General features: G+C 38.7%; 1 protein-coding gene across 1 annotated transcript in view; it reads left to right on the forward strand.

Moving 5' to 3' along the window:
* Positions 1 to 10915, forward strand: part of SLC8A1 (solute carrier family 8 member A1) — a gene marked incomplete at its 3' end in the record, with an annotated part of 283351 nt that extends 272436 nt beyond the window's left edge. The window contains exons 9-10 of the mRNA XM_081312564.1: positions 384 to 659; positions 10539 to 10915. Of these exons, the coding sequence (XP_081168690.1) occupies positions 384 to 659; positions 10539 to 10915 (653 nt within the window). The remainder of the gene's footprint in view (positions 1 to 383; positions 660 to 10538) is intronic.
* Positions 10916 to 12134: the final 1219 nt, after the last annotated feature.

The raw sequence follows: 12134 nt of genomic DNA on the forward strand, positions 1-12134 counted from the left end.
TATAAAATTAAAACTTGAGACATTTGGTATAAATGCAAAGTGTATTTGATCAGGAAGTTGAAACAAACTCCCCAGGACACTTTTTAAAATTTTCTTTAGTTCAGAAAAATGTAAAAGAGAACTCAATGAAACAATACAACAAATATATTTGTAAAATTATAGAATGATGATGATGATGTGGAAAATACTTTTTTTCCTCTCACACAAGGAATGAAAAGTACAGTGGCCTTTCCCTCTAAATGATATATTTATTAAGCTGTTATATATTTCATTTTTCAAAAAGGCAACTGTGATAATTATGCTTGTGCCTTACAGTTGGGAACCATCCTTCATGAACCAACCTTTCTCTCTCTCCCTCCCTTCCTCTCTCTTTCCTTTTTCAGGAGAGGATGATGATGATGATGAATGTGGCGAAGAGAAGCTACCATCCTGCTTTGATTATGTGATGCACTTTCTGACCGTCTTCTGGAAAGTCCTTTTTGCCTTTGTTCCCCCAACAGACTACTGGAGTGGTTGGGCTTGTTTTGTAGTGTCCATCATCATGATTGGCCTTCTCACAGCTTTCATTGGGGATTTGGCATCCCATTTTGGCTGCACAATTGGCCTGAAGGACTCTGTAACTGCAGTCGTATTTGTTGCATTGGGAACTTCAGTACCAGGTAAGAAAAAATAAAAGACAGCAAAAAAAGTAATTTAAGTCCCTGCTACTACTTTTCATGTTGTCTCCCTTTGCTGTAAAATTAGGGTTCCCAGTAAGCCTGGAACAATTCAGGATTTGGCAGCAATTACTTCAAAACAATTCCATTGGAATCTCATGGATTATTTCAGAGCAAATGACTGTCAATTGTAGCCCTAGATTATGTTCCCCTATCTGTTACCGCCTATTAACCTTTCTTAAACCAGAAAAAATTATTTTTGAACCATCTGTAACCATAGTTAACCATAAAAGGACAACTACAGAGTCAAAATAAGCAAGATGTTAAATAGTTTTTGGTCTCAAAAAGTGATATGGAGAGGTACAGTATCAATTGTTTATTGCTTTAGAAAGCAAACAGTCATGATCATGAAATCCAGTCACAAATAGGGTCCATGCAAGGTATGGAAAGGGGATTTAATTTTTTCTTCCTTTTCACAGACCCAATGATGCATCCAGGCAATAGTTGCTTTTCTATCATTCTAAAGATTACTTTGGGAACTGATAGAACAATAGTAATCTGTCTCCTATGGGTTGGGGAGCCTAACTCTGTGGAAGATAAAATTTTAGTGCCACTTATGTTTTATCTGTATATAGAGAAATGGAGGGGAAAAGGATTCAGGCAAGGCATAGTCAATTTTACTTAAAGGCAGAAAAAAACTCACTGAGACAAGACCAATGGATGGTTCTAAGAACAGAACACCTGATTACCTGATGCATTTTTAGGTTGTCCCCAGCAATGGAATTATAGATCATATTTCTCTGCACATAAACTAGGGAAGATATATACATTTATTTATTTTATCAATTTATTATTTATGACATTTTTATGCTGCCCATTCCCCTACAAGATGACTCTAGGCACTTACAAGTCATAAAACAAGTAAAAATAATTAAAACATTAAAACTACACGTTAAAATATTATTAAAATTGTACTATATACGTACCTGAAAATATTAATCATACAATTTCCTGACCTATATAGCTTGAGTTCTGTCATTTAGCAATGGCCTTCTGCACATGGGAATGTCAGGGATGTTTGCTTGCTGACACTCTATCCATACACTTTTCCGTATAAACATGTCACATAGACATTTGCATCTTATCTGTTAAGAACATAGTGCATTTGTAGAAGCTTTTCAGATTTCTTCTAGTATATTAACTCTATGGTTACAAAAATATTTTGGCTGAAGAGATAAAACAAAGCAGAATAATGATTCTGAATACAACAGAGGTCGTAAGATTCATTTATTTATGTATTTATTAAATTTATATACTGCCCATCTCACTATTACAGCAACTCTGTGTGGCTTACAATGTGATAAAAAGATTTTTAAAAGATAATACAAACCAATTAAAAGTAAGAGGATTAAATAAATTAACTTCCCTAGTTTCTCCAGAATGATTACAATGAAAAAGCTTGCACAAAACACAATTGCAATGATTATGTCCAATTCTTACTTGTTTTATATCAGTAGCATTTCTTTTTGAACATACCATTTTAATCTCATGTAATCAGTACTGAAGCTAAAATTCAAATACTTTGGCCACCTAATGAGAAGGAAAGACTCACTGGAGAAGAGCCTAATGCTGGGAAAGATTGAGGGCAAGAGAAGAAGCGGACGACAGAGAATGAGGTGGCTGGATGGAGTCACTGAAGCAGTAGGCGTGAGCTTAAATGGACTCCAGAAGATGGTAGAGGACAGGAAGGCCTGGAAGAACGTTGTCCATAGGGTCGCGATGGGTCAGACACAACTTCGCAGCTAACAACAAAAATCAGTACTTTGTCTTTCCCATCCCTGAACTTATTAGGCAATTTTCCTTTTACTAGTTTTAACTTTAGGGAGAATTAAATAAGATGAGAATTTAAAACATACTAATCATGATAATAATTCAATTTAGTATTAATTCTTTACTTATAGGTTTTTGAAAATCCTTTTGTTCCCAAGTCTATTTCAAGATGGGCAACAGAAAGCATAATAAAATGCTTTCTATATTGCTCAATGGCATCAATTAATGAGGAAGATTTTGATATGTCCATATCCAGTGGCAGAGAAGACAACCAAGGCTTAAACAGAGGAAGTGAGCAAGTGAGAAGTCACATCTAAAGGACCAGTTGTACTATTTAGCATTGGTTGGATGCTGGGAGGTAGCAGCAACAAATTGGAAAGCAGAATTAAGCATCATGCAATTCTTCAAACACTCTCTTAAGTTACCCCGCAAGTAGTCACTCTCTGCTAGCACTGAATCTCATGTAACTCCATGCTATTATGGACTGGAACTCAGTGATAAAGCTATACAGGATGTATGTATGCAGATGATCCTGGGAACATTCCCTAGTGGTCACATTGCCAGTGTGGAAGAAAAATCCAACTGCCAATCCAATCAGATTGTGCACATTCCCCAATTCACTGGCAACAATTTGCTTTAGGCTGCCAAGAAAGGGAGCAGAAAGGTTGATATATGTTCATCTTTTCAGTTATGCAACAGTTATTTGGTATGCAGGAATCAGCAGTATTTCATGATCTGGAGATAAAGTTAACACAAATGTCTACCCATCAAACTGCAGTTATAGGATACAAATCAGTAAAAATAGTTTTTATTAAAAAAAACAGCTGAGAATTTTGCAATGGAGGACCCAAACCCAAGCTCATAGAGAGAAAAGTTGAGAATGTAGAGCAGGTTAAAAAAAAACAAGCTAGAGGCACAAGACAAAAATCAATATCCGAAAGCTTTGTAGTGAGCTACTAAGGAACAGCCATTGACTTAACTCTGCATTAAACTGTTTGAATTGGGCACCCATCTTTTGAACAAGACAATCTTATCAATCTCATTGCCTAATTCCCAAAATCATAAATTTACTTCTGAGTAATAGTTACAGAATTATATTGTGTGAGTCACATTCAGTTTTACGCAAAGACAGAATAGATGTATAATAGGGTTGCAGTTTCAACATAAATTACAATCATCTTGCCACTGGTATGAATGCTAGGGGTAGGAGTATTTGAATGAAATCATTGCTAGATGAGGTAATTAAATTATCCAAATGAGACATTTATTTGCAACCTAGGTGCTACTAACTTTTCTTTTAAAGAAATGGAATTCCTTACTGAAAGGTAGGATGGTTCATGCACATAATTCAGTCCTGTTGGCCTCACTGAATAATGTGGTGATACTTAAATTATGTTTAGAGAATGTTTATTAACATTAACAAGGATTTCTAAAATAATAGTGCCTGGGAAAAGAAGAGCATTCCATACTTAATTAGAAAAAACAGTGTCAACAATAGTGAAGTCTTAATTTGAAGATAAAAGGCAGTTCGAAGGGAAAGTTGTCTATTTATTTATTATGTCACCCATCTGACTCTGCAAAGCATCATGCAGTTAAATGAAGAGAAGTGTCCTTTGTCATTGGCCTAAGCTTCCTGTGGAGTTGCTAAACTAGGGATGCGTGTATGACCTGAGGCCTAGGATCCTATACAGCAGCCAAGTCTTAGATATAGCAAGCAGAACCCTTCCAAAAAATGCTGCTGAATTTCAGTCAAAATGAAATAAAAGAGGGAGATTTTTAAATAAGGGCATACCTGCCATATTTGGTTGGCAAAACCTCAGAGAACCAATAAAGTATTAGAGTGTTCTGTGTTTCTTTACTGCTTTATTGATCATCCACATTTTTGTTATTATGGAAGGCCTAAGTAAGGTAGAATACACAGATTTTTAAAATAAATAAATTAAATATTTAACCTAAATAGCTAGAGTTTATAGTTAAATCTACCTGTGTCCCACTTCAATAGTTCTACCGAACTATTCATCTGCATGTCAGATTGTCAATCAAGATTATTTATTTCTTTAAGAAACTCAGTGGATTGTTGTATGGTCTCCAGAATAATTTCCCATGAGATAGATAGCTATATAAATATAATAAATATAATAAATAAATAAATAAATAAATAAATAAATAAATAAATAAATAAATAAATAAATAAATAATAAAACATAATACAATTATCAAAACTCTCTGATCAAACAATGATAAAATGCAATGATTCGTCAAAAATTGAAAGGAGCTTAACAATAGTTGATAGCCTCTGGATCTGGTAATTTCCAGAGATCTGGCTCTGTAATTTGTAAAATTTCCAAAAAACGTGGCCAACATCCACTCAGCTGAAAGATCCAGATTGAAGACAGCATGTCCTTTTGGGCCATAGCTTCAGTATCATATCTATATGCCATAAAATAAATTAAAACTAAAATTAAATTCCCTCTTCACAAGGAATCCTAGGATTTACAATTCTATGCGGGATGCTAATATTCTCACTGACAACTCTCATAGTTTGCATCACAAAACAATTTTCTAAGTTGTGGGGGGCTGCTAAAATAGAAGTTGGTTGCAGACATATATATGAACCTTTACACATATAAGCAGATCTCACTCTTCTGCAGCCTAATAATTTACTAGTTTACTCCTGCCTTTACTAATAAGGCAAGGGACGTGGTGGCTCAGTGGGTTAGGACGCTGAGCTTGTCGATCAGAAGGTTGGCAGTTTGGTGGGTCGAATCCCGAGTGCCGCGTAACAGAGTAAGCGTCTGTTACTCGTCCCAGCTTCTGCCAACCTAGCAGTTCGAAAGCACGTAAAAATGCAAGTAGAAAAATAGGGACCACTATGGTGGGAAGGTAACAGCGTTCCATGCGCCTTTGGCATCTAGTCATGCCGGCCACATGACCACGGAGACATCCTCGGACAAACGCTGGCTCTTCGGCTTTGAAATGGAGATGAGCACCGGCCCCTAGAGTCGGAAACGACTAGCACGCATGTGTGGGGGAACCTTTACCTTTACTTTTTACTAATAAAGGAACCAGTGCTCAGTTTCCAGTAAGTCAGACGATCATCTGGCAGACTCTCTGGACAATAGCAAATACTGTATATTGGTTGTGCTGATTTGTTACTATATTTATGAGTCTGGGTCTTTTTACCCCAGCTCATATTTTATGTATGTTGCCTTTCTGTTTCTAATATTTTTATAATGCTTTTTAGTATTGTAAGCCACCCAGAGTCCAGAATTTGAGACCCACTGCTATGTAAATTAAACTTATTAATAAACAAGCAAACCAACAAATTTCATAAAAACTATCCTGTGAATGAAGAGTGTTTTGCAAGCAATCTTTGCCCCCCACAGCTTGCCAAGAACTCTGCTGGCTGTTGCAGAAGGACCTAGCATGAACTTTCTTATTTTGACATCAGTTCTGCAGTCTAATTATTAAGTTGCTGTGGAGCAGCAGAGGCAGAACTCTGGAGAAATTGCCTTCTTTTTAACAGCAATTATAGAAATGTCCATAGTGCTATTTTTATGAGTGAAAGCAGCTTTTGAATTTTAATGTAAATTAACATCCTTGCCCTATCTATTTGGCCTTGCCTTTGTATGAGGATGAAGAACTAGCTACCAGATGAGATGTCACAATTTTGCATCCAAGATTCCATAGGAAAAAGCTGTTTCTAAACTCCTGCCAAGAATGACATTTTAAAGAAGTATTTTTGTAGGCTGAGCTATCTTTTCTCTCTTTATCCAAGGTGACCTAAGGCTGCTGTCCTGAAAACATTCAGTTAAAGCAGCTTGGAATCTTTTATCTTTTTTTTTTTACAAAATACATCTAGTGGCATACTTGGGATGGATTTTAAATAACAGTAAATTCTCTTTTAATAGTGAAATGTTTGTGATTGGAGCACCATAATATTAGCATCTGCTTCAGGAAAATTAAATAATGCAGGTGGAAAGGGGGCAATGGGTGAAAGAGGTAGATATCCAACAATGCTTTGAAATACAGAAAGAAAGACAAGGCCACACTTGGAATACTGCATCCAGTTTCGGTCACCACGAGGTAAAAAAGATGTTGAGACTAGAAAGAGTACAGAGAAGAGCAACAAAGATGATCAGGGGACTGGAGGCTAAAACATATAAGGAACAGTTGCTGGAATTGGGTATGTCTAGTTTAATGAAGAGAAGGACAAGGGGGGACATGATAGCAGTGTTCCAATATCTCAGAGGCTGCCACAAAGAAGAGGGAGTCAAGCTATTCTCCAAAGCGCCTGAAGGCAAGACAAGAAGCAACGGATGGAAACTAACCAAAGAGAGAAGCAACCTAGAACTAAGGAGAAACTTCCTGACAGTTAGAACAATTAATCAGTGGAACAACCTGCCTCCAGAAGCTGTGAATGCTCCAATGCTGGAGGTTTTTAAGAAGAGACTGGACAGCCATTTGTCTGAAATGGTATAGGGTTTCCTGCCTGAGCAGGAAGTTGGACTAGATGACCTCCAAAGTCCCTTCCAACATCATCATCATCATCACTACCACCACCACCGTCGTCATCATCATCATCATTATTATTATTATTATTATTATTATTATTATTTTATTAATGTGCAACTTGGATTTCCTTCTAATCTGATTTTGGAGAATGGGAGCCAAGTTGATTTTTTCAAAGTAATGCCTCTCTCTTTTAGTTACTTGAGGTTACATTTAGGTTGATACAGGTAGTCCTGGACTTATGACCACAATTGAACCCAAAATTTCTGTTGCTAAGTTTGTTAAGTAAGTTTTGCCCCATTTTACACCCTTTCTTGACACATTTGTAAAGTGAATCACTGCATTTGTTAACTTAGTAATATAGTTGTTAAGCAACTCTGGCTTCCCCATTGACTTTGCTTGCCCAAAGATCATAAAAGGTGATCACATGACCCCAGGACAGTGCAACCATCATAAATACGAATCAATTGCCAAGCGTCTGAATTTTGATCACATGGCCACGGGTATGTTGCAACAGTCATAAGTCTGAAAATTGGTCATAAGTCACTTTTTCCAGTGCTGTTGTAACTTTGAATGGTCACTAAATGAATTGTTGTATGTCGAGGACTATCTGTATGGTGAAGCTGTTCAAACAATCTACCCTCAGACCTTATTCAGAATTTACCATTATCACGAACTCACTACAGGAGATCTTCGCTTTTCACAAGCCACATTCTGAGCTGATTCACATTCCTGCTAAGGCATAATGTGCTTTGGCTTAGTGAAGTGTGATCCTGCCAATCATGGCTACCGTTGGGGCTCCGCATTATCAAACATCAAATCAGAAAACCTATTAAGTATAATATATAAGTGTGAACCCAAACTAAATCTCAGTCCCTTAAGCTTTGTTTACAGTGTTTGTATTAATATTACAAGTAGACAGTATCCAATATTGTTTTAATCACATTATTATTAATATAATTAATGTTAACCATGAGCCAGAGCTAGGAACCATAATCCCAATTTATGTTTCAAAAAATAATCGTAAGGAAAACTACATTTGTTAGTAGAAGTTTATTTATTTATTTATTTATTTATTTATTTATTTTATTTAATACTATTTCTATACCGCCCTTCTCCCGAAGGACTCAGGGCGGTGAACAGGGCAAGAATAAAAATACAGATTACAAAAGTTAAAACAAGATTAAATAAATGCCCACATACTAAAATACATCTTTAAAACCCAATAAAATAACCATAACAAACCCCCCCCAATCCCTTCATCCGGCCAGACCAGCTTGTTCAAAAAAGTATGTTTTTAGCACGCGGCGAAAGGAGCGAAGGTCGGGCGCCGTCCGGAGCTCAACCGGTAGCTGATTCCATAGCTCCGGGGCGCCCACAGAGAAGGATCTCCCCCTGGGGGCCACCAGTCGACATTCTCTGACCGGTGGCACCCTGAGGAGGCCCTCTGTGTGGGAACGCACAGGGCGGAGGGAAGTCGATGCCGGCAGCAGGTGTTCCCTCAGGTACTCCGGACCCCTGCCATGTAGGGCTTTGAATACCATTACTAGTACCTTGAATCTCACCCGGAAGGCAACCGGTAACCAATGCAGCTCGCGGAGCAGAGGTGTAACGTGGGAGTATCGGGAGACTCCCAACACAACTCTCGCGGCTGCATTCTGTACCAGTTGGAGCTTCCGGGTGGTCCTCAAGGGCAGCCCCATGTAGAGAGCGTTGCAGTAGTCTAGTCGAGAGGTCATGAGCGCATGAGTGACCGTGCATAGATCATCCCGGCTTAGATAGGGCCGCAACTGGCGCACCAGGCGAACCTGGGCGAAAGCCCCCCTAGTCACAGCTCCTATGTGGTCTTCCAGGGTGAGCCGTGAATCTAGGAGGACTCCCAAGTTCTGAGCCCTATCTACGGGGGGTAATAGTTCGCCCCCCATAGCGAGAGGTGGAATGTCCGAATAAACCCGGGATGAGGGTATGCAAAGCCACTCGGTCTTGTCGGGGTTGAGTTGAAGTCTGTTCCTCCCCATCCAGACCCGAACCGCCTCCAGGCAACGGGACATCACGTTGAGGGCATCACTGGGGTGGTTTGGGGTCGAAAGGAAAAGCTGGGTATCATCAGCATACTGATGATACCCAACTCCAAAACCACGAATGATCTCACCCAGCGGTTTCATATAGATGTTGAACAGGAGAGGCGAGAGGACCGACCCCTGAGGAACTCCACAAATGAGAGACCTCGCGGTCGACCTCTGCCCTCCTGCCAACACCGACTGCGAGCATCCCCGGAGATAGGAGGAGAACCACTGTAAAACCGTGCCTCCCACGGTTCATACTGGGAAAAAGATTTTTTCATTCCAGAGAAGGAAAGATGAGGAGAGAGAAAAGAGAAATTAGCAAAGCAGATTGATTGTACCACCAGACAGAGTGGATCCAGGTATAATACTACATAGCTTCTAAGGAAGAACCTGGGCAGGAGAAAAATACAAGCTGAAGTTGTAGATTCAACTTCTGCTTTTCCCATGGATCTGTTCTTCTCCAATGATTGCAAGTGCAAAAATTGTTTGAAATGCAGAATATGCTGTGAACCCTTTTTAGTTATTTAATTATTGCTACAGACATTCCTTTAATGTCTGAACCACTGGCCTTAGGTGGCTTCAGTTTATATTTATTAGTACACACTGTACTTTAAACATTGAAACACATATGTCTAGAAATTATAGATATAAAAAACTAAACAAAAATAGAATAAAATAACACAATAGCGATGATCACTAAAATTAATGCTATTCTGTGTTTGAATGAGTGAGATGACCGAGAACAAAAAGAGACACTTAATTGAGCAATAGGATACATCAAAGTTCTGGTCAAACAGAAGAAGGCACAAATAAGCTTCGTATTCTCTGCCAGTTATTTCTTCAGAATAGAATCTGAGATTCCCTGTAGAAAGAGCAAAAGAGGAGCACATGGCTTGGGGATTCTACAGAGCCATCTTCATTTGGCATATGTCCTGATGTAGAGGGATATTTTTATAATACCCCACAAAACTGCAGCGGGGAGAGCATCCAACCCACCCAAGGTTAATATCTGGATAAATTTTCAGAACCAAAAAGGAGGAAGGATTGGATGATAGCACATACCCATTTGTGAGGGAAAATCCAAGGACCATGGGATTAGATACTAATTTTAGATTAACTTTAAAATATAATTTGCTTAAAATCTGGCATATTGGCATAACCTAATGGGAAGAGGCTGTGCAAAAAGAGACGTAAAGATTGCAATTTGCTAGTAGCTCTTTTTAACAAGTTGATTTAAAACAGTGTCTAATTCTACTAGGGACAGAAGCTCAGGAAAAAAAAGTCACTGGGTTAAGATTGGAAGAACATCAGTTCTAGACATGCAACTTCAAAGTCTATCCAGATCTTGCTTTTGGCTAGATTATTTGTCAATATACCATCCTGCTATTGCTAGAAAACCATTTGCCTAACACCGAACTTGGAAGTTGGGACAACAGCACAAGGTTAAATAATAGTGTTTCTTTTCACTTTGCAGATACATTTGCCAGCAAAGTAGCAGCAACACAAGATCAATATGCAGATGCTTCCATAGGTAACGTGACTGGTAGCAATGCTGTGAATGTTTTCCTGGGAATCGGCGTAGCCTGGTCCATTGCTGCAATCTACCATGCAGCCAATGGGGAGTCATTTGTAGTCCATCCAGGCACCTTGGCTTTCTCTGTCACCCTCTTCACTATATTTGCTTTTATCAGTGTTGGTGTGCTCCTCTACCGGCGAAGACCAGAGATTGGAGGTGAGCTAGGCGGGCCACGGACTGCCAAGATTCTGACCTCATCCCTCTTTGTGCTGCTCTGGCTCTTGTACATATTTTTCTCATCTTTGGAAGCCTACTGCCACATAAAGGGCTTCTAAAGAAACTATTGAAGATAGTATCTATATGTATCTATATATAGAAAGAGAGATATATAGATATAGATCTAATATTATTGAACAGAGAAGAAAAAACATTTGCCATGTTCACTTACCTATTGATGGAATGTAGCTTTGTGGTAGGTGTTTGAAATCTGCAGGAGTCTTCACCAGGAGCAGCAGCATTGCAATGGAGACATGGATGCAAGGCTATCTTTGCAACTCAGCCTACAAGGTCATGATGGAGTTACTTTGTATTTCCCTTTCCCCTCCCTCTCTAAGAAGCAGTTGGATGTCAAAGGGGGTTGTTTGGAAAGACAAACAGCCAACTTTTAAGTTATATCATATTGGGCGAAGGACTTAAGTGGAAGTTCTTGACTTTCTGACCAATATCTTTGTTGCCTTCTTCATTAACTCAAGAACAAGCTGAATCACCACCCTCAATGACACATGTGAGTCTAGAGTGACCAACACAATCCAGGGGGGTTCCAACCCTATGCTGTTTGTGGGGAGGATAATTTTGTTTGAGGTTTTGTTCTGTTTGTTTTTATTTTTGCTTTGATCCCTCCTTAACTGCCTGGTTGTTCAGATGTTATTAAACCACAGATAACCCTTTCCCATTATTTCAGAACTCTATTTATGACCAGCACACTCTTAAAAGAAAAATAGCCACCTAAACCATATTTAATCAATTCTCCATTTGCTCCAGACTGTGGATTATAGACTCATGCCCAAAGCCCTAGCATTTTTTCCCTGTATTTCTGACATATTTTGTCAGTTAAATTTCAGTTCCCTCCTATTACCTTTCCATCTACCAATAGTTGCTGCTATGCTCCTTCTCATACTCCAATTTGGGAATGCTTTCATTGTACTTGTTGTAACACTTTGCATGAATGAAGCAAACCATAATCTGTAATATAGCATTGAATAGTGATAGTGAAGCTGACTGACCATTGAAAATCCAAGCGTGTTTTTTTCCATTTCTTTTCTTTTCAATGAACAGAGTGAGAGTCCAGAAATGGCTGGTATTCATTCTGTTGCACTATATAAGGTTCCTAAGAAGCAATAACCAAGAGCTGGAGAAAGTCTTAGGTTTTAAAGGGAAGAATCTGTGCAAGTTTTATCACATAGAAAGGGATCTTTCTATGTTTACCAGTCAAGTACAGGACTCAGAACGTTGTTTATACTGAGTCAAGCCAGTGACCTATCTAGCCCAGAACTC

This window comes from Vipera berus, assembly GCF_964194415.1.
Source record: "Vipera berus genome assembly, chromosome: 1".
In the NCBI taxonomy this organism is placed as follows: domain Eukaryota; kingdom Metazoa; phylum Chordata; class Lepidosauria; order Squamata; family Viperidae; genus Vipera; species Vipera berus.